This window comes from Callospermophilus lateralis, chromosome 15 (assembly GCF_048772815.1).
Source record: "Callospermophilus lateralis isolate mCalLat2 chromosome 15, mCalLat2.hap1, whole genome shotgun sequence".
Classification (NCBI taxonomy): domain Eukaryota; kingdom Metazoa; phylum Chordata; class Mammalia; order Rodentia; family Sciuridae; genus Callospermophilus; species Callospermophilus lateralis.
Genome location: NC_135319.1, coordinates 21,457,724 through 21,480,279, shown reverse-complemented (window position 1 = coordinate 21,480,279; position 22,556 = coordinate 21,457,724). Strand labels below are relative to the sequence as shown.

The 22,556-nt window shown below is 41.4% G+C and overlaps 2 protein-coding genes across 2 annotated transcripts in view; one reads left to right on the top strand and one right to left on the bottom strand.

Moving 5' to 3' along the window:
• Nucleotides 1–22,556, bottom strand: part of Wdfy4 (WDFY family member 4) — a 243,992-nt gene that overhangs the window by 56,783 nt on the left and 164,653 nt on the right. Inside the window, exons 44-46 of the mRNA XM_076834810.1 lie at nucleotides 17,818–17,938; nucleotides 15,741–15,826; nucleotides 13,818–13,880 (exon numbers count right to left, since the gene is read on the bottom strand). Of these exons, the coding sequence (XP_076690925.1) occupies nucleotides 13,818–13,880; nucleotides 15,741–15,826; nucleotides 17,818–17,938 (270 nt within the window). The remainder of the gene's footprint in view (nucleotides 1–13,817; nucleotides 13,881–15,740; nucleotides 15,827–17,817; nucleotides 17,939–22,556) is intronic.
• Lrrc18 (leucine rich repeat containing 18) lies at nucleotides 6,541–7,308 on the top strand. Its single transcript, XM_076835217.1, has one exon. The coding sequence runs from the start codon at nucleotides 6,541–6,543 to the stop codon at nucleotides 7,306–7,308; it is 768 nt and encodes a 255-aa protein (XP_076691332.1).

Sequence of the window (22,556 nt, the reverse complement as noted above, 5' to 3'; positions counted from 1 at the left end):
TTCCCAATATTCAGTCCATCTTATGCTCTCTCTTGATTGTCACTTATTATTCTTTGTATATTTTGCTGGATTCAGTTTGCTAATAGTGTGTGAATTTTTGTGTCTATGCTCATGAGGGATATTGGTTTGTAGTTTTCTTCATGTTTCCTTGTGTGATTTTAGGCCAGGGTAATGCTGGCCCCAGAAAATAAGTTGGTGGTTATTACCTCTTCTATTTTCTGAAAGATCATGTAAATTTGATGTTATTTTGAAATGAACTGAATGTTTGTTTTCCCCCCAAAGTTATATGTTGAATCCTCAATCCTGATGTAATGGTATTAGAAGGTGGGGCACTGGGTAGGGGATTACACCATGAGGCTATGTAGAGCTTTTAGTGCCCTTATAATAGTGATCCCAGAGAATTCACTTGCCCTCTTTCCACCACGTAAAGCACACAGCAAGAAATGGTCACTGATGAAGCAGATATTGTGACCTCACCAGATGACACATCTACCAGCCTTTTGATCTTGGACTGCCTAGCTTCCAAAACTGCAAAATATCTTTCTACCGCTTATAAGCAACCCAGGCTGTGGTACTTTATTATAGCAGCCTAAACTGACTAAGAAGTCTTCCTTAAATGTTTGTAAAATTTAACAATGAACCACTGGGGCCTGGACTTTTCTGTTTTGAAAGTTGTTTTTTTTTAATTCAATTTCTTTAATCATTAAAGGTCTATTTGGGTTGGTCTAGTTCTTCAAAAATGAGATTTATTAGTTTGTGGTCTATCTCATTGAAGATTATTGTTGGGGATGCATTGTTCCTACTATTGCCTTATAATCCTGGTAATATCTATGAGTTTTAGTTACTCCTCTTTTGGAATTCAGGATATTCGTAACTTGGGTCTTCCCTCTTTTTTCATTCTCAGTCTAGCTAATCCTTGTATTAATCTTTTGAAAGAAATGGGGTTCTTTTTTGGTCTCATTTATTTTTTTCTATTACCTTTCTTTTTTCACTTTTACTGATTTCTGCTACTTATCATGTCCTTCTTGCATACAATTTAGTTTTTTTTTGCTGGTCTTTACAAGTGGAAGTTTATATTATTGACTTGAGATCATTCTTCCATTTTAATAGGAACTTTTAAAGCTATCAATTTCCCTCTACTCACTGATTTGGATGCATACTTACCATAAGATTTTTATGTTGTGTTTTCATATTTTTCAGTTTGAAATATTTTCTAATTTCCCTTGAGGTTTTTTTGACCCATGGGTTATTTACATTATCTGTTAGCTATTTTGAAAATTTCCAGTTACCTTTCTTTTTTAGGGGAGATGGATACAGGGATTGAACCCAGGGGCACTTGATCACTGAGCCATATCCCCATCCCTATTTTGTATTTTATTTACAGACAGGATCTCACTGAGTTGCTTAGCACCTCGCTCTTGCTGAGGCTGACTTTGAACTCATGATTCTCCTGTCTCAGCCTCCCAAGCCACAGGAATTACAGATATGGGCTACCGTGCCTGGCTCAGGTTATCTTTTATCACTGATTTATAATTCAATTCCATTATTTTCAGAGATCATTCTTTATATGATTCCCACTTACTGAAATTTGTCAAGGCTTGTTTCCTGATTCAGAACATACAACATATTTGTGACTATTCCATGTACTCTTGAAAAGAAAGTGTTTCTGCTGCTGTTTCATAGTGTTTTACAAATTATCAGTTGGATCTAGTTGCTTGGTGGTAATAGTAAGTTGTTCTGTATCAGTAGTTCTAATCTGGGGGCAGTTTTGCTCCTCAGTGGACATTGGGCAATATCTAGAGACATTATTGGTTGATACAACTAGTGGGCAGCTACTGGCATCTAATGGATAGACTCTTCTGGCCTTACACTGTTGGACATCCTACCCTGCACAGGGTCTTCCCTCTCATCTTTACCAATAGCCAAGAATTTTCTGGCCCAATTTCAATAGAGCTGAGGTTGAGAACACATTGTTCCTTGCTGATTTTTGACTTGTTGTATTGATTATTGAGAAGAAAGCATCGATATCTTCAGTGATAACTACAAATTTGTCTATTAATATTATTAGCTTTTGCTTCATTTATATTGAAGCTCTGTTGTTAGGTATATACATATTTAGGATTTTTCTTTGTTTTCTTGGAAACTGTCATTTTAGTATATTTTTCTCCCTTTCAGCTAAATTTTCTTGTTCTGAAATATTCTTTGTCTGAGATTAATGAAGTTGATTCAGCTCCTTTAGTGTTTTCTTGGCATGTCTTTTCCCATTTCTTTCAGTTAAACTCATTTTTGTTTAAAGTGAACGTCTGACACATACCAATGTTTATAACAGTACCATCCACAATAGCCAAGTTGTGGAACCAACCTAGGTGTACCCATCAGCAGATGAATGGATAAAGAAAATATGGTGTACACACACAAACACAAAAAAATAGAATTTTACTCAGCCATAAAAAAGAATGAAATTATGTCATTTGCTGGAAAATGAACAGAACTGGAGAACATCATGCTAAGTTAAATAAACCAGATTTAGAAAGTCAAGGGTCAAATGTTTTCTCCCATATGTAGAAGCTAAAAAGAACAAAGGAATGAAGTCGAGAGGCTCTTATTAAAATAAAGGGGAATTAGTAAAATACAAACAGAAGCAGGGGGTGGGAACCCAAGAGGAAGGGGACGATCTGAGGAATGACATGACCAAATTATAGTAGGTGCATGTATGTATATACCACAATGCATTCCAATTTTGTATGTAACTATAATGCATTGATTAAAAATAAATAAATAGAAATAAGACCAACAGAGTAGAGGAAAGGGGTCAATAGAGGGAGAAGGAAAGGGAAGTGGATTGAAATAGGGTAAAAATAAAGTTTTTAATTTCATATAGAAAGCCCATAATAGTTTGTTTTTCTCTTGCATTCCAATCTCATCACTGTGTTTTAATTGGTATGTTTGGTTCACTTTCATTTAATGTAAGTATTGTATGTCTAGATTCAGGACTACCATTTTTATGGTTTTTTGTTTTGTTTTGTTTCTGTTTGCTCCTTCTGTTTCCTGCTTCCTGCATTCTTTTGGATTACTTAATTTTTTAAGAAAAATGGTTTTACTTTCATTTACATACTTAGTTTTTTACTATTTCTTTTAAAATTTGTTTCAGTGTTTGCTCTGGGGATCAAAATATACACCTTAACTTTCACAGTATGTTTACAATGACTATTTTACCACTTCAAAAGCAATGTAAAAACTTTACTAGTGTTCGGGTCTCATTAACAGCTCCCCACTATGTTTTAGTTGTCATATATACTGAATCCACATACATTGACAACCCTATCAGATCATGTTATAATTTTTGCTTTTAACTCCATACATATTTTAAAGATTTTAAGGGAAAAAAAAAAGCTTATTACATTTAGTCAGCTATTTATCATTTCCATTGTTCTTCCTCTACTCCAAAAGATACAAGGAGCCAAGTTTCTCTCCAGTGCGTCTCCCTTTCATTGGCATTTCTTTAACAGCAACAGAGCTAGTGACAAAACCTTTTGTTTTTCATTCATTTGAAGATGTCCTTATTTTGCCTTCATTCACCATCTGGGTTGACAGGTTTTTTTTGTTGTTGTTGTTTTGTTTTTATTTTCCTATTAGCACTGTAAAAATTATCTTTTGGTGCCTCTGGGCTTCATGGCTCCATGGCCTGGTCATTTATAGTGTTGGACATTTTCCCCTAAATGTAATGTGCTTTTTTTTGGTCAAGATTCAAATTTCTTTCTTTTTCATCAACTTGATTATATGTCTGAATGCAGATTTTTTTTTTTTTTTTTTCAGTTTATCGTGTTTGAAGTTTGCTAAGTTTCTTGCATCTGTCCTTTTTATGACTTTCACCAACTTTTGGAAGTTTTGGATTACTTTCCTTCAAAAATTTTTCTGGATCATAACTTCTTTTTCTTCTTCTTTTGGGAATGTGTGTGCTTCTATGTGTACTGTACACATACACAGGTTCTCTTCCTTCAGTTTTCCATGTGCCTGAGTGAGGCTAAGGCTGAGGCAGGAGGGGAGAAAAACAGGCAAAACCAGCCAGGTGTGGTGGCGCACACCTGTAATCTCAATGGCTGGAAGGTTGAGGCAGGATAATCATGAGTTCAAAGCCAGCCTCAGCAACTTAGTGAGGCCTAAGCAACTTAGCATGACCCTATCTCTAAATAAAAGATACAAAGGACTGGGAATGGGGCTAAGTGGTTAAGTGCCCCTGGGTTCAACCCCAGGTATGAAAACACAAAACAAAACAAACAACAACAATAAAAACAAACAAGCAAAACCAGATTTTCTTTGCTCTGACTGATCCTAAAAGACCCCTTTCCTGTTCCTTGGACTAAAATTACAATAATGACAAGATCTTCTTGAAAATCAGAAATCTTGCTGCCCTCACTTGATGTTTGGGGTTGCCTTTGAATCCAGGCCAAGAGATACAGATGGGAGCAGGAGGGAAGACTCAGGAAACATGCTACCAGATTGTTCTGAGTTAGGGGTTTTGTCTTTGATCATCCCAATACCATTTGTCTTTAAGTCCTCAGTGTGCTTCTCTGTGTATTCTGCCTCAGGTCTTTACGTGCCTTCGGTGGGCAAGGTGGGGCAAGGTGCCCATAGTCTCACTTCACTGTAACAGGAAGTTTTAAAGCTGTCTTTTTAAAGCTGCTTTATCCTACCTGGCTTCTCTGAGCTGAATGATACAGAAACTTCCTTACTGGTGAACAAAGTGCCAGGCCTGGTGACCAGCCAATTATGCCTGAGTGTGGTATGTCCACCATTTCTGAAAAATAGAATCAGCTAACAAGGCTTGCTCAAAAGAATATCAGTGCTGTTGAGAACTGAGACCCCTTTCACTGATTTAATGTGGAGATCAACACACCAAGCCCAGGAGGCTATGATCTAACAGGATTGAGTAAGGCGAGACCCTCTGATCTTCAATTAAGAGTGGTGATAGTGGGATTTATTATAAGCACAGGAAGGTCATTTTTTTCCCTTTGGACCCTGAAGATTACTGAATGAGAAACATGTGAGATAATAGGTCACACATCCCAGTTGCTGGAGACTCATGAGCATGGCTCCTGATAAAACAGTCTGGATGATGGAAAACAAACTGTGTTACGTGTCTCCCTATCTATCCTTCCTGGGGCTAGAGGCGATAAAGTGTTTGGCTTCCAACAGCATGCTTCTGTCTGCTTTGGGAAACGTGATCCAAAAGTAGGAAATCAGCAGAGAGCCATCAAATTCTAGAAGAAGAAAGGGGTTGCAGAAACACAAAGAACAGTGTTTGCATCCTCTTCCTTGCTGTAGAACTTTTTCGCTTCTGAGCCTCAGTGTTCCTCGCTTTATGATAGGGATACTTCCATGATCTTGTTGGGTTGTTGAGGATTGGAGACACTATGTTTAATAACTAAAATCAAGATGTTACTGTGTGGCAGGCACTGGCAAAAGTTCTATGTAGTAGTACAGATAATTTTCCCTCCCTAAGAGCTCTTTGAGGGGGTTGTTTTCACAAAACAAGGAAATTTGGGCATTGAGAATTTAAGAAAATTATTAGCAGCAGAACTGAATGTCTAAGTCAAGAATGCTGAGGCTAGAATCTTCCATCCCCCCTACATTCTATTTCTCTGTGTGGTGGCATTCATAACATAACACCTATGCATACAGGGGATTCTACTGTGAGGCTGGGGAGGGGTAGGAGGTGGAGAAAGGAAGCATTGTCTTATAGCTTCACCTGGCTAAACTCCAGTCCTCTGCATGCTTATAGTGTAGGCAAAGCCTGACAACCTGGTCTCAATTTATTTCCTGTTGCCCTGTAGTTATATTAGTCAAGGCCTGACTGATTCCTCTAAGTCCAAAAGGTGAAGAGAGATAAAATAAGTCTTTCTTAACTCCCATCTGATTTCCTCACAGCCAGGCTTATGTTGCATCCGATGGAAACCCCTTCTTAGGACAGTCATATGAAGAAGACTCTAAATTTATGTGGGGTATAGAAAGTGGCAGATAGTCAAGAAACACATGTGCATGCATGTGCACACACACACATACACACTCACACACACACACACATACACACACACACATCTGGGGTCAGGAGTACATGTCAAAGCCCAGGACAATGGAGGCATTCATAAGTCATAAGGATGCTAGAGATGCATTCAGCATCCTTCAGGTCAACCACGCACCTGCCTTTCAACATCTAGGAAATTTGAAGCCTGAAAATTGCACACAACTTGGTAATTAAGAGGAGTCAGAGCATCAGCAGAAGTAACCCACCCAAAAGTCTTTATCAAATTCTGCTGATGCTCTGACTCCTCTCAATTATCTGTTTGTACCCTTTTAGACCATTATGGAGCAAAGCACATGATTTGGGGCTAGTCCAGTACCCTTATCTCCTCTCATAACTAATTTTTTTTTGTTCATACCAGAGTCTATCTTCTAGAATTTTCATGTAACTCCTTCCTCAAACTGATTACCATCCAATCAGAAAAATATTCTTCAAACAAAGTCTCTTAGTAAAAGAACATGGCCCAGGTTGGGAGAGGCATGAAGGGCAAGAAGATCACCTTCAATGTGGCCAAGAATTGTATTAGAATTACTTTTGATGGGAAAAAACGCCTCGATCTGAGCAAGATGGGACTTACCACCTTCCCCAAGTGCATTCTGCGACTCAATGATGTGGACGAGCTTGATCTTAGCCGGAACATGATAAGGAAGATCCCTGAATCTATTTCCAAGTTCCAGAACCTGCGCTGGCTAGACCTGCACAGCAACTACATAGATAAGCTCCCTGAGTCCATTGGCCAGATGACCACCTTGCTCTACCTCAACATCAGCAACAACAAGCTGACCACCAACGGACTGCCTGTGGAGCTGAATCAACTCAAGAACATCCGTACTGTCAATCTGGGTTTGAACCACCTGGACAGTGTGCCCACCACACTGGGTGCTCTGAAGGAACTCCATGAAGTGGGGCTCAATGACAACCTGCTAAAAACCATTCCAGTAAACATCTCCAAGCTCCCCAAGCTGAAAAAGCTTAACACGAAGAGAAACCCTTTTCCAGACACTGAGCAGTCAACCTCATTCATAGATTCCATTAAAAGGATGGAGAACCTGTATCTGGTGGATGCAAAAGATCTGTGTGGGCCCTGCCTGCGGAAATGCCAACTGGCCCGGGAAAATCTGAACAAAATGAAGAGCATGGTTTTGCCAGGACCCAGAAAAGCCATCTTCCCAAATTTGGTCTCACCCAACTCCATGGCTAAGGATTCCACAGAAGACTGGAGGTGACCTGGGACCCTGACCCTGAGGCAGGAGAGGAAAAGGTGGGAGGGAAGGGGCAGTGGGCTGCATCCACAGGAAAGTGAAGGCTCTTCCCATTACTGCTATAGCTATTCCTCCCAAGCCCATAAACACCTTCCTCTATCTCTTCTGCTTATGATTTTGCTGATGCAAGGGCTTTTGGTTCCTTGCCATGACATACCTTTCCCTCTTCTCTGCAGACACATACCCACATGTATAGACACAGTGATTCTGGGAAAGGCCATCTGTCATGCATCTCACTTCTGCCCCAGAATTCTCCTGTCTACTGCTCACAGCCCTGGCAGTTCATGCTGCCAGCATGCTCTTATTCTCATTCTCACTGGCATTTCAGAACCCACAGCCAGTTCCCAAAAGTTCTATGGGAGTTTTTTGAATCTGAGCTTCAAAGGGCAGCAATCCCATAGGATGAGTTAGTGGGACAGAAGATGGCACTAGTCTTGGGTGAAGGACAAAGACAAGCTAGAGAGAGGAACAGGTCTTATAGTGAAGTGTTGGTGGGTATCATCTTGGATCCAGAGCTGTACTATCCTTTCCTCTTATCTGTACTTGGAAAATTTGCTCTAGGAGCTTTCTAGACTAAACCTGCAGGTCCTTGAACTGGCTGTGAATGAGTGAACCTATTTCATCCTGTGCTTTTCCATACCCTTGTGAGGAGATAGGAAAGAATGGGGGCAGGCATGGGTTATTTGTTGGTGCATTAAACAAATAAATACCTTACTAGACACCATGCTAGGTGCAGGGCCCCTGCACAGTTGTGAAAAGCTTGGCTTGCCTGCATAAACTGGTAGAGAAACTATCTGAAAGAAGGTGGGGAAGAATATCATAGTCTGAGGAATTGAGGATATTAGGACCATGGTCTTCGTAACCATGATTTAAGACTTCCTCAAGATAATTATAAATATACATAACTATAAGCTATGGTTAGACTTTTAAGGCATGCAGGGTTGGCCTGGCATAGAGAAAAGCCAGATTCTTCTCATTGGACAGGTCCATGACATCTCTGCTTCTCTTGCAGAGTACCTTACTTAGCATCGGTTCCTTCATCTGTAAAGTAGGAATAATATCATACCTTACTGCAAGAGCTGTCATGCATCTAAAATAGGCAGCACAAAGAACATGAACTCACTCACACAGGTTCTCTCCTGGACAGAGAGCTTGGTGCAACTCAAAGCTGAAATACCATCTTGGGTAGTGGCACAAGTCACAGGATCTTTGGGCAGAAATGATAGTATAGAGACAACCCTACGATGACTTATGAACCTTCTTCTGCCCTCACTGTTTGCCACTCACTCATAACTTCACACTGAGTAAGAGGAAGGGACTGAGGAAGACACCTTGAGGAAGGTTCTTCCCCCACAACTTTCCCGAGTGGTGGCAAGTTTGCTGCCGTGGTCATTGTTCAGCATGGAGCCTCTATCTGAGTAGGGAGATTAGCTTATCTCTTTTTCACACTGTAAATCACAGCAGACAGTATGCTTCATTTTTCCCCCACTTACTCTATTTCCTTTTTTAATGCTTGGCTCTCACAACTTTGTTGCACTTTGAAAATTTCAGATCTAGATTCAAAATTCTAATCTTTCTTCCCTTTATTAAAACTTTCTGCTACAAAGTAACAAAACCTCAATCTAGTTTTAAATAGAATAGCTTAAAGTACCCACTATTCTACGGTGTAAATAATTTCTAATATTGGCAGCCTTCCTTACTAGTTATTTTTCTGTGAATCTATTTATGCAGAGTTAAAATTACAGCATTCCTGTCATTTCTATCCTGCATTGCAGCCCACATTGTCATGCAGTCTTTATGACCATAATATGAAACATCCGCAAGAGAGTTATTCTTATGGATATGCATAACTATAGGTTACTTTGGGCATTTAAGTTGTTTGCAATTTTGTTGTTGTTGTTAATGGAAATGGTTTTATGCTGAGAGGCTGGATTACTAAAATGTTTTTTAAATAATTTTGATGATTTATTTGTATATCTACATTGCTAGAAATATTGTGTGAAAGGTTTTTTAAAAATATAATTTTTGATGTATGCCATCAATAAGTTCACATATATTTGTCTACCAGTAATATGCTAGAGAGCCAGCATCAAGCATTGCCCTTTACTCTTTTCATTGAATGTCAGCAATGACTTATTAGAAGCCCTCTGAAGAGTGGGGGCAGTCATGTCTGAGATATGCATGATACCTTTGGTTCAGGAACCTCACTAGGATGCTGGGCCCTGGGCACATCCATAAGGGAGACAGCTGGCATTTTTGTTACTTCCTCTTTGACCCAATAGGGACAGAATTCATACAGAGGACACAGATCTAAGCAGAGTGGTAGTTAGTTATTTGGATATTTCTCATTTCAATTACTCTCCCCTTGAGGCTTTTTTTTTTTTTTTTTTAGAATTAGCATCACCTTTTTAGGTACTTAAAAAGATCTGCAGAACAGAGTAGTTAAGAAAAGCCTTGCACCTACTGATCCCACCTCTGCCCCCAAGGAGGATCCAGGTCTGGGGCAGGGGTTTGTCACTCTGCTCCTTCCTCTGCCCCTGGCAGCACAACCCTCACTGTGCTTGGTCAGGTCCACCTCCTGGATTTGCTGCCAGTGGTTGGTTGGCATGCAAGTTGACACCCTTGCTCTAGTGTTCCATGATGTTTTTGCTTTTATCTCCAGGTCCTAAGAAGGGGTTTCAGTGCACTGGAGTTCACCAGAGTTGAGCAATGAATGGGAGGTGGGCTTTGATTTGCCACTGCAAGTACTCAGGTCAGATACCATTTTAGCTAGAAAATGCTGGAAGTAGAATGAAGCACAGACTGGAGATATTGACCAGTTAGGAGACTGCATTTTATTTCTTTTTCTGCCAAGGAAAAGCTTGATGATAATGTTCCTTCATGCTCTAAAATGCCACCATTACCTTTACCTCCTGGAGATGGTGTAAAGCCTAAGAATATTTGATAGTAAATCCATAGGATTTCTCTTTCCTCAAGTAGAATAAAAACTGACTTTTCACTTATCCTTACCCTATCCATCACTCTTTTGGGAAGCTAGCCATGACCGGGTGATGTGACCTCAGGGTGACCTGTGTTTTGCCTTGTAGTCTGGAGAAGTTGCTCAGCCTCTTTTGTCTCCATTCCCCAGGATGCGCACACCTTCCTGGAATAGCTTACGACAAAGACAGGAAGAGTAATCAACTAACAGGAATCAGCGACTCTGAAGAGGAGAAGCCCTGAGTTAGGAGAAGACAAAGAGTGACACAGGGAACATTCTGGAAGTCAGGCTTTCTGGTGCTGCCCAAGCCACTGACTTGCCTTATGAATATCTGCTTTGCCTACCTTCCTTTAGGAAATGTGTGAGAAGGTGTGAAAATGACTTGGAAAAATATTTGAAGTACTTTTTTAAATGTAGAAGCAGCATTTAAGAAAATTATTAATATACTATTGACAAATAAAGACAAAAAAAAAGATGTTAAGTCTTTAAAGGCTTACAATCTCAACATTTCACTCAACTGGTACAATCAGACACCAGTAGCCTCTGAGAAGATACATATATATACTGAAATACTTCAAGCAACTAACATTTATACAAAATATTTACATAGAGAAATAAGCATATTATAAAGAATTTCAACAAATCTTTTAATTATGCATAGTAGGCAGAAAACAGAAATGAAGAATAAGGAAAAATCAGAAAACAAAAGATATTTATGTTCCATCATATCAATAATTACATTAAATGTAAATGGTCAACTTTATTTGTAACAGCTCCAAACTAGAAACAACTAAATGTCCCCCAATGAACAAATGGTTAACCAAAGTCTGGAATACATCATGGAATACTATTCAGAAATAAAAAAGGAGCACAATATTTATACATGCAACAACTCAGATTGATCTCAATGGCATTGGTTTGAATTTTAAAAGGCCAAAGATTGCATACTTCATGATTTGATTTATAGAACATTATCTAAAGGTCAAAATGATAGAGAAGAAAAGAAGACCAGTAGTTACCAGGAATTAAGGATGGTTGGGAATGGCAGGGAATGGGTGTGATCAATAAATTAGTGGTTCAAGAGATATATTTGTGGTGATAAAATAATTGTACATGTTGATTATGATGATCATAATATGAATCTACACATGTGGTAAAATGATAAATAAATATGAACATACATGTACCAGTGTAAATGTCCTGGTTTTTGAAACCATACAATAGTTACATAACACGTACCCATTGTGGGGAGTTAGATTAGGTGAAGGGTACCCAGGCCTGTCCCCTTTACCACTCCTACAATGAAACATTCTACCTGGCTTCCATCTTCCACCCTTATAATCTGTGTGGCCATTCTGGCTAGTCTTTCCCCATCTTTCCTGCTGGCTCCTCCCCATGTACTTTCCCTCTAGAGGCTAGTGTGCCCAGGATAGAGTCCTAGACTTCTTTTCCATGTTCATGCATTCTCCTGTTGATCTTGGTCTACTCTCGTGGCTTTAAACACCATCTCATTTCCATCTCTTGACCTCTCTCTCAAACTCCAACTTCATATATCCCATGGTCTACACAATGCCCCCACTTAGACACACAACAGGCATCTCAAAATACACACATCTAAAGCCGCCGAGCTCCTGCTATCCAACACAGCCCCATAGCAGCTCTTCCTGGCTGTCCCCATTTCATTTTCTAGCTGCTCAAGGCTAAATTCTTGGTCTTGTCCTTAAATCCTGTCTAAGACACACATAAACCTCACACTGGGCTTATCATCAAATCTCATAATTTTTATCTTCAAAACATGTCCACAGTCTGACCATTCACAGCATCTTGGTTACTATCTACCAAGTCATCATCATTCACCTGGATTACAGTGACCCCCTAATCAGTCTCCAGCTTTTGCCCTTGACCTACAAAGTTCTATTGTTGACACAGGAGCCACAATAATCTTTTTTTCAATGTAAGTCAGTTCACAACAATCCTCAGAACTCTCCAATGCTTCCCATTTATTCAGAGTAAAAGCCAACACCATGAGCCCCTGAGAACTGCACAAACTCACCTCTCCTACTCTCCTCCCTCTGCTCTAACTCCCTACACCCCACCAAGGAGCAGCTCCAGCCTCAGCCAAGCCAGCCCAGCTCCCTTCTGGGCATTTTCATTGTGATTCCCTCCATCTAACATATTTTCCTGGATGATCTGTATAACAGGTTTCCCCATTTCATTCAAGTCTTAATTCAAACATTCTTAATAAAAGAACTTTGAATTCAATGTGAACCTCTCTCTGCTTTATTTCTTATACTTATTATTTAATATGCTTTACAGTATATTCATTTAAATTGTTGAATGCCTATTCTCCTCACAAGAAGGTAAACTCAATAAGGACAGGAGAATTTTTTTGGCTCTTTTGCTGGTTATTCTGTTAAGTGCCAAATTCTTTATATCACAAGTTATCAAAAAATAATTTTTGAATTGGTGAGGCCTATTCCATACTTATTACCACTCCTGGGTCATACTTCCTGTCCTAGTCTCACATAATTCTGGTGAAAACCAGTAACCATCTTTTCCTCCTATTCTCATTCCTAACTGAAATTAAAAAAAAAAATATTTACTGATTCTGAATTGGCCTCCCAGAGAACTGGGCACCAACAAAGGGGGTCCTGAGTAAGGGCAATAAGGCTTTCATTCCCTGGGAACATGCCCCATATCACATACCCACAAATCACCATCTGAGGACTACATCATCATGTGTAGACCAAGTTCTCTCATCTGAAATGCTTGGAACCAGAAATGATTCTGTTTCCACATGTTTTAAATGTTGGAATATCTGCATATACTATTGGGTTATCTTGGGGATGGGACTCAAATCTAACCAAAAAATTCATATTGGTCTGCTGAAAGTCATCAATGACCCTTAAGTTGCCAAGTTCAATGGTTATTTCATATATACCTTAAACATACAACCTGAAGGTAATTTTTACAAGATTTTTAGTACATCTGTCTTTTAACTGCCACCTGTCACATGAGGTCACACGTGGAATTTTCCACTTTGTAGCATCATATTGGTACTCAAAAAGTTTTCGATTTTGGAGTATTTTGAATTTTTCTGAATAAGGATTCTTTAACCTGAATTTAGCCTATGAGCATTCAGAAGCACTCATTATGCAAAGACAGACTTGGGATGCTTCCCACATCTGCACCTGAGGGCCTGAACCCCCAGCTGTGCCTATAGCAAACTACCCAACCACCAATCAGGAGCCGCTTGCCACCATTTGGGTCTGAAAAAACCTCAGAGTATGTGGAACTTCAGGTATATTCAGAGTGGTTTAACTGGAAGAAAGGATTTCAGGATGATGAAGGATGAAAGGAGAATGGGAAAGGAAAAAAATAAAGGAGAAACGAGTGGACATGCTCTTCGCATGACTTTTTAAAGTAGGACCAGGCAAATATAGACCAGCAAAGTAAGGTCTGCGTCAGGCCCAGAGAGCCTCCAGTCCTGACTTACCTTAGACTGAGGGGGTCCTCTGTGACACCTTTCCCCTTCAAGCTGGGCTGGAAAGAGCAAAAGCTAAACAAAAAGAACAGTTTTATCAGGAGAGCCAAGCCCTTCCCACCACCAGAGACATTTCCCAAATCAGAAGAAGTTGGCCTATTCTTTCTCCTCCACGTCCCAGTCCCATACTGTCCTGAGGTCATGAACACCAGGCCCACCGTGCCCTGAGGTACCCCTAAGCATATTCTAAGTTCAACACCAACAATGATGACATTAAAACAGTAGGTACTAAAGTCAATGTGCTTGTGGCATCCCCTCTGGGCCAGGCATTTGATAGTTCCATGGCCAATTGTGACAACCACTGCTGTCCATTCCAGTGTGTCAGTGCTATCTTAATTCAAGCCTCCTTGAACAGCTTTGGAATTTACACAAGGCTATACTCTTGAACTGAGCTGTGTGTTATAATTTGGATCTTAAATGTTGCCCCAAAGCCAATGTGTTAAAGGCTTGATTTCCAGGGTGGTGCTATTGAGAGGTGGTGGAAACTTGGAGAGATAGGGCCTAGTGGGAGGTCTTAAGGTCACTGAAGGCATGTCCTTAAAGGGGACTGGGGAACCCCAGCCTCTTCCTCTTGCTCTCATTTTCTTCCCCACCATGAAGTGAAGAGTTTTGTCACCTGCTGCCACCATCATGTGCTGCCTCATCACAGGCCCAAAGGAACAAGGCCAATTGATCATAAACTGAAACCTCCAAAATCATAAGCCAAAACGAACCTTTTCTCTTTATAACAACTTTCTCAAGTATTTTATTATAGTGATGGAAAGTTGACCAACACATATGGAGGCATAAGACTTCTAGATTAGCTATAAGAAACTTTTTTGTTTTATACCCAGAAGCCATAAGGGGCAAATGAACCAAGTGTAGCATCACTGGTCCACTTATTCAGTGTAACCTAAAATGGACCTTGCAGACAATTTTAAGAGGCAACCTAACAGTAGCCCTTGGAAGGAACTCATCAGAAGTGTCACCTGAATCAAAGGGGCATGTCCAGAGCTGGCAGGCACAGCCTCTCTGCAGTTATTTTGCTTCACTCTGGCCTTGTTTCCTGGATGCACTGGCTGGCCCTGGCACCACTTACTGGCAGAAAGGCAAACTTCTGAGTATAGAAAAGGGCTTCCAGAGTCGGGGAGGGGTCAAGTCTCATCTCTTTAGTTCCAGTTCAAAGTGGAGCAGAACATAGCCATCCTCCATTACCCCAACCACAGCATGGCCTGCTTTGACTTTCCTTCCTGTGCTTTCTAGGTTCTTTATACATCTATTTGTCTACAACTTTAGTAACAATAAAAAATAAATAACTTTTAAGTATTTGGGGTTCAGATACTGGCTCACATTTCCTAGGTTTTCGTCTGGTTGAAGAAAGAGGAACAGAGCTGAAGTGACAGGCTTCTCTTTTAAAGAGAAAAGATGCTCCTTGCACCCTGGAAGGGTGGTTGCTGGGAGTGGTTTCCACTGAAGTTTGAAAGTGGAGGGACAGAAATTGGCAATCGGAATCAAAAAGGAAGATTGGGCCAAAGAAAAAGCTTAGTTGGAAAATGAGAAAACAAATCCAGAACATTCTGGAAGTCCCATTAAACAACCAGTTTCTGAACTAGGGTACATCTACTCTATTTTTTCTTCTCCTCATTCACTACTGTACTAAAACCACTTTAATCCATGAAAATGGAACCTACTTCCCAGGCTTTAGGGAAGGAGCTTCTCTACATTTTGTCTGTATTTTGTCCTAGGATTCAATAGTTCAGTGGGCAGGAAGCTCTTCCTTTTTTCTAACCTAAATCCTGCTTGCTGTGGATTGGAAATACTTTTCCTGAAAATAGACTTGAGTAAACTCTGGGTTCAGGATCAGTTTCCTTGGAAGGAGAATTTTTAATCTCTTACCTTTTGAAGGCCCTACTCCGATCACTGTTGTAGAAGACAAGGAACTTGGAATATCCATTTTGAAAAAAGAGTTCCAGGGCAATATCCTAAAAAGAGAAATATTTTCTTCCTATACCTGATATTTCCTGGAATGGAGAGGCCCCAGGGCAACGGAGTTGCTGGCAGAGGGTCCTGTGGACCTCTGTGGCAGGCAACTCCATAAGCAACTTAACTCCTTAATTAGACCTTCTGACTTCCCTTTAGGCTATGAAGACCTTGTTGATGGATGAGGGGAGTTTGTACAGAATGAATGGGACAGCAGGGAGCCTAGCCTCAGCTACCACTTCCCTTGGACAAAGCAGGAAGTGAATGCCCCATTCCTGGGATGAGCAAGAAGCAGACAGAGGGAGAACATGCCCACCTGCACTCTCAAACACTTTCATTTCCAGGTCATGGGCTTGGGGTTTCCTAAACCTGGGTCACCTAACTGGAAACACCACTAGTTAAGTGGGGACCACTCTCAACCTGGGCAGCATTGTATGCTCATTTGCGGACACAAGAGGCACCAGGGGCCTTTCTCAGTCCATTTTGTTAATCCATCTTGCTGTGGCTATACTGATGTAGCAATGTGGTTATTAATGCCTAAATAAAAACTCATAATTTTATTTCATTTTTCCTCCCTTTCCTCCCTCCTTCAAACTCTTCCTCCTTTCTATTCCAAATTATGTCAATAAGAAACTTGGAGAAAGGGATAGAGTGCATTCATATGTGGGATACACCTCGTGGGTGAGAGGTGGGGTCATAGAGAGAGAATTCTGGCTGGAGGGATGGCCAGAGAGGGGTGAGGCCTGGACATGGAGGTTCAGACTTAGAGATGGGCTCCTGAATCCAATCATAATAGCATCCTGCTTCAATTTGGCTGGAAGTCAATTCTCCAAGTCCAGGTCACTAATACCCTTGAGCAGAGGGGAGACATTCATAATGATATTGCAAGCCCCCTTCTCTGGTGGATATAAGACCCTCATTTTTTTTTTTGCTTTAATAGAGAAAAAAAATAATGTACAAAACAGGAAGGGATATAGAATCTGTAGAGGCTACAGCTTGCCCAGCTACCTTGAGTGACAGGCTCAGGTTTCTCCTAGAAGAACCAAGGCTAGCTGATTGATTGGTGGCCTTGCTCTCAAAACTGCCCCCTCACCACCCCTGCCCTACTTGGCATTGCACACACACCCTTCCGCTTCTGGCTTCCACTAGTGTCAGGCTAACTGACCATCTGGAAATAATTTTATTGGAGAAAAAGAAACTTGCTTACTCCACCTATATGCTACCAAATACAGCCTGTAAGGCAGGCATAAAATCATAAAAAATAACTTTGAGTGCCTACTATGTGGGCCCAAATGTGCTCAGTGTATATGTGCAAGGTAAGAAGAATAAGGCTTGGCTCTCTGTTCCATGATAGTGAGGAAGTTCAGAGAGATGCCAGAAGGAGCCACAGTGGGTGCAGAGAGCCCAGCTCAGCTGCACTGCCAGAACCTTCCAAGTGGGGCTGCTCCTTCCAGTCACCATCTCCTTCTTGCAAAAGAGCTCAGGAAAGTCAGGCAAACTGAAAACCAAACACTTTTTGAGCAAAAGCAGCACTGAGTAAAGAAGAAAGTACAACAGAGGCCTGGACCCAAAGGAGTCGGCTGGACCCTGGTGAGCAGGGCAGCTGGAACTTTCTAGATTTCACTCCTGTGAAAGGCCTCCCTGAGTTTTGGTTTCAGACAATAATAATGACCCTTCTGCAGGAGGCTCACATGATGAATTAAAGTACTCCACACATCCAAACTAAATTTGCAAATGAAATGTACCCTTATTAAGTTCATCAGGGATAAACACCATTCCTTTGCTAGGCTTTGGAACTAACTAGGTCCCTGCAGAGAAGGTGAGTAATGAATCCTGGCCCTTCCCCTCCTCCTACATGGTGCCTCCGCCCCAGGCTGTGCACAGGTGCCAAGCACGCTCAAAGAGGTGTGTGTTCAATGGTGCTAAGAGCATACTTGTCATGACCAGGACCTCCCACCCACCTGCTCATGCTGTCAGAGCCCCACAGACATACCTGTAGGAGGAAGCGGGCCTGCCGGAGCTCCCTAAGGTCCCAATAGCTGTGGCGCTGGCACGAGTAATGGTCAGAAGATCTGTCTTTGCTGCACATGTTGAAAATGAAGGAATCGCTGATGCTGAAAAAGAAGAAAAAAAAATTCAGTGCACACATTTGCACACCTGTGTGACAGCATCTGACAGGCTCCTTTTATTATCTGCCCCTTCACTAGCCTCATCCAAGTTTCTGGGGACATGCTGGTTGGCTGCTCTAGCCATGCCAACTACTGGTTGGCTGCTTCCATGGGTCTGTTAAGCCCTTTCTGATTGCTTGTCCATGTCCCCTCTGACACATGAAGTCCTGCCCTTGGGAGTAAGGTGGGGTGCCAGCCTCAACAGGTGACGGCGATGGCGGAGGACACTGTTGACACAGGGTATAAAGGCTGGGGGATGTGGGAAGACTCCCTGGGTACAGGGGTGTGTGAGGAGCTGTTGAACCATGTGGCTCTTCAGTACCCTGGACCCACATCCCCTAACCCCACATCTCTGGCAACCCTGAGAGTATTCCAGATGGTTGTCCTGAGTTGCTGGGGGTCAGCCTGGGACAAAGAGGTCAAACTGAATTCTGAAGAATTGCTTAATCGCATAGCAAAACCAACTGTCTGCAAGCCAAGGCTTATTTGGTAGGCAAGATCCACGGAGGAGTGAGAGTAAGGGGGGGGTGTGTTCTTAAAATTCCCCAAAGCCAGGCCTTGTATAGTGAGGAGAAAGCCTGGGTAGAGACCCATACAAGAGGCAAAGTAGGGACACGCATGTGACCCGAGTCCTGCTCGCCACCCACCCTGTAGTATGGTCGAGTGGCTTGTAGGAGGTGGGAGGTAGTCTAGAGAGGAGTTAACTGTGATACTTAAGTGAGATCTTGGAGGCTTTCCCTGAAAGATGTCAGAATAAGCCCATCTCCTTGGGAAGAAGAGGATAGGGAGGGAGGGGAGAATCTATAATTTATCCAAATATTTATTCCCAAAGAGATTAACCTTGAGGTGACAGGGTGAAGTTTTTCAGAATTCATACAAAGAGGGACTTGAGAAATAAAGTTGATTTCAGTCACAGATAGTTACATTTATGTACAGTTGGGCCATGTAATCATTTTAATCTTGTATATAAAGATAAAAATTCTTATTAAAATATCCTTTTAATAAAGAGAAATGAGGGCCTCCTAAGCATTCTGGCCCCAAGAAGCCTGAGTTTGACCACAGACTCAGAGAGCCAAGAGCTGAAAGACCCCAGCCCAATGTGGTCCTGCTGACCAAGGTCAAGTTTCTGGGAATAGTTGAGGAAATTGTCTTGTCTCTCCTAGTGCTGTCCTCTCTGCCCAGGCCCCAGCCTCCAGCCTAGGCCATATGGCTTCCATGCCACCAATCTGGGGCAAACTGAGACAGAGGTCTGGCTGTCCCAGGCCTGGAGGAATGCTCCAGTACATAGTCAGTGGAGGTCCAGGTTACACAGGAAACTCTGTACTTGCACCCACCAGTTTGTGGTCTCTGCTGGGCAGAGGGAAGCCCGAGCCCTCTGGGTACACCCCTACAGAGCTAGACTTAGAAGATGCCATCTCAGGCATCTCTGTGGTTCTTTCCATCCCTTCTCGGAAGAACCACCCAGGCCTTCTTCTCTGAGCCACATCACTGTAAGTCTGCTTGGATACAAGATGTGACTTTCATTCTGGCTGCTTCTGCCAGAATGATTTAATTCAAACCTGCTGCTGGCCAAGGCCCTTTGTCCATTATTAATGCCTCTGCTTGGTTTGAGCTGAGCTTTCCCCAAACTTCTCTGACTCCCAGTGAGGCCACAGTGATAATTCAATGTCTGACCCTCAGCGTGGGTTAAGGACAATCTCAAGTTTTCTGTGTTCCCATAGGCCTCTGCTGATGGGAACCACAGCAAGTATCCTCCATGCCTTAGCTGCATGTTTGGCTGACTTCCCTCTCCTGTGAGCCATGTAATGACACAAGCTTTTCCCTCTGGCTCTCTGTGTCCCCCATTTCCCCCAAGCTCTGGGTATGTTTGCTCAGTGACTGTCATGCTCCTGGCCTGCTGAGAACTTTCCTGTCCATTGTTTATAGTTTGATTTTCAAAATGAACCTCGACTGAACATGCATGATTACTATTTCCATATCATAAATCATGAAAGTGCATTCCAGAGGATGAGACTTTTCCAAGGTTGCATAGTTATGAAGAGATGGAACTCGGATTCAAATCCAGGTCCTCTGACTCTAAAATCCAAGTTCTTTCTAAAACCCAATTTTGATAGAAGTGAATTTATCACCCCTCCCTGAGGCAGAAAGCCTCCCTAAATTTTTATAGAGCTCTTCCCACAAACTCCCTCTTCTCAGTTTGTTCTCTGCATATGGATTCTGCAAACTAGGACTCTGAAACACAGAATGAGAAAGAATACTCTGGAAAATGATAAGGGGTTTTTAGGAGAAACGAGTCATTTTTCTCCCACTTATGGTAACTATATAGCCATATAGGACAGGAATCCTCAGATAGACCCAAATCTTCAGAAAAACTAAATTATGTGCACCATTGAGTTCACTGATGGAAGTCCAAATTGAGGAGTGTCTGTAACAGTGTTCACACAGATGTGATTGGGGGAATCTTGACAACAATACATGTTCTACAGAATAAATCTGAGTTGAGGTTTCCAAGGTTGATGAGTAGGAAGGGGGAGCTGATCCATGTTCTTCTTTAGGTAGATCTTTTACTATGATTCATAGAATGCTGTTCATGCTTCGACTGTCTGATAGCTACTGTGATACGTGAACATTGTCCAGGGTGATCATAGTATAGCATTATATTCTTATTTATATTCTTATTAGGGAAATCACAGTTAAGTGAGTTATAATATTGGTTGACATGTTCTTTGATAGAAGTGAATTTCAGAATAAAGTATACTTTGATTTGCTCCTCTTTTGAAGTTAATGGATAATTGTCAGAATTATGCCTAGAATTTATACCTGGACTCATTCACTGGATAACAAACTCTTTAGCAGACTTGGCCTGCATCTGAATCATGTCTTTATATCTGTGGAATCTATGATGATGCCTGGTACAAAATAGATTATCAGAAATATTTGTTGAATTGAACTAAATAGGGACAGGATGACTTAAAGCTGTTCAATGATAAGAAGTATCTTATTATATATCCTATCTCTAGAGGTCCAGATGGATGGTCTGGGATCCCACCAAATCAGTCAATACTGTATATCGTGACTGCCACTGTTATGGGCAGGATTGGGTCCCCACCCCCAAATGTGTTTAAGTGAGAATGTGACTTAATTTGGACACAGTGTCTTTACAAAGGTCATCATGTTAAAATGAGGACATTAAGGTGGGCTCTACTCCAATATAACTGGTGTCCTCACTTAAAAATGAAATTTATACACAGAGACAGATGCAAAGAGGGAAGATGGTATGAAGCCAGGGAGAAGATGACCATGTGACTGGAGCGATGCTGCTGCAAGACCAGGAACACCCAGGGCTGTCCACAAATGCCAGAAGCCTGAAGGGCAAGGAAGGATTCTCCCCCTAGAGTAGGCAGCAAAGCAAGGCTCTGCTGACACCTTGATTTCACACTTCTAGGTCCATGAAACAGCAATCTCTGTTTTCTTTGAAAGCCACCCTGTTTTAGACAGCTTTACCAAACTAATACAAGTGTGCAAGAAGGGGAACCCAACGTAAATTAAACTAACCTCTTTAGAAGATTCTCAGTTTCTGAGGAAAGTTCCAAAGTACTCAAGTCAAATCACCAATGGGGAAATTAGAGTGTTCTTGAACTTTATTTGGGATATTTTTATGGTGCATCAGAGAGGCTCTTTCAAGGTCTAATGCTCAACTGTACTTGATGGCAGTCTTTTAAAGAAGCATTTCAGCGTTGACTTAGCTTTATTTTTAACAAGCTTATTTATGCATCTTCCTTAGTCCCCATGGTCAAAATAAGACTTAATCCCCATTGATCTGACATGATCTAAAAGCCCATCTTTGAGAATTGCATCTGTGAGCGTGCCAGTAGTTTCTTAGGACCATAGACAAGACCCCCCAGAGAAAGCACTCTCTGATTAATGAACACTTCCTTTGAGGTATGATAACTAAAATTACCTGTGCAATTTTCAAATGGTACTCTAGGGTAGGGATTTGTTTTCACTCTACTCTTACTTGCATTCTAGAAAAGTACATTTCCAAACAAGGGAAGACTTGTTTAATTGCAAAATCAAGTGCATATATATAACTTGACCACTGGACTTCTATTAAAAGTGCAGAGATAGTCAATTTGATCAGGATTAGATGCACCTCATCAACACAATTTATCTAATCAATAAGACCTTATCTAGCACCAGCTCAATGTAAACCCGAGGTGAGGAGTGCAGCAGTGGATTATGCAAGTCATCACAAGGTCATGCCACACAGACAGGTAGAGTTGAAAGCTTTCATCCGCTCTCAGAAAGGCAAGTTTGCAGAACCACTGTCCATATTGATCAGTGTCAATAAAACATGAGCAATGAGATGGGATGAGTATGCCAAGTATTAATTATGCTTCTCTTGCCTTGGAAAAGACAGAAGACTTGCAGCAATTGGTGAACATTGGGTATGAATAAAAGATGGAAATTAGCAGGGAGAAAAAAAATGCCAAGCATTATAAAGGAAATCTAAATCAAAACAGGTGGGCTGACATCTACTCTTCCACACTCCTTCCATTCCTGC

Coding starts and splice junctions, on each gene's coding strand:
- Lrrc18 (XM_076835217.1), top strand. CDS start 6,541: ATGGCCCAGGTTGGGAGAGGCATGAAGGGCAAGAAGATCACCTTCAAT.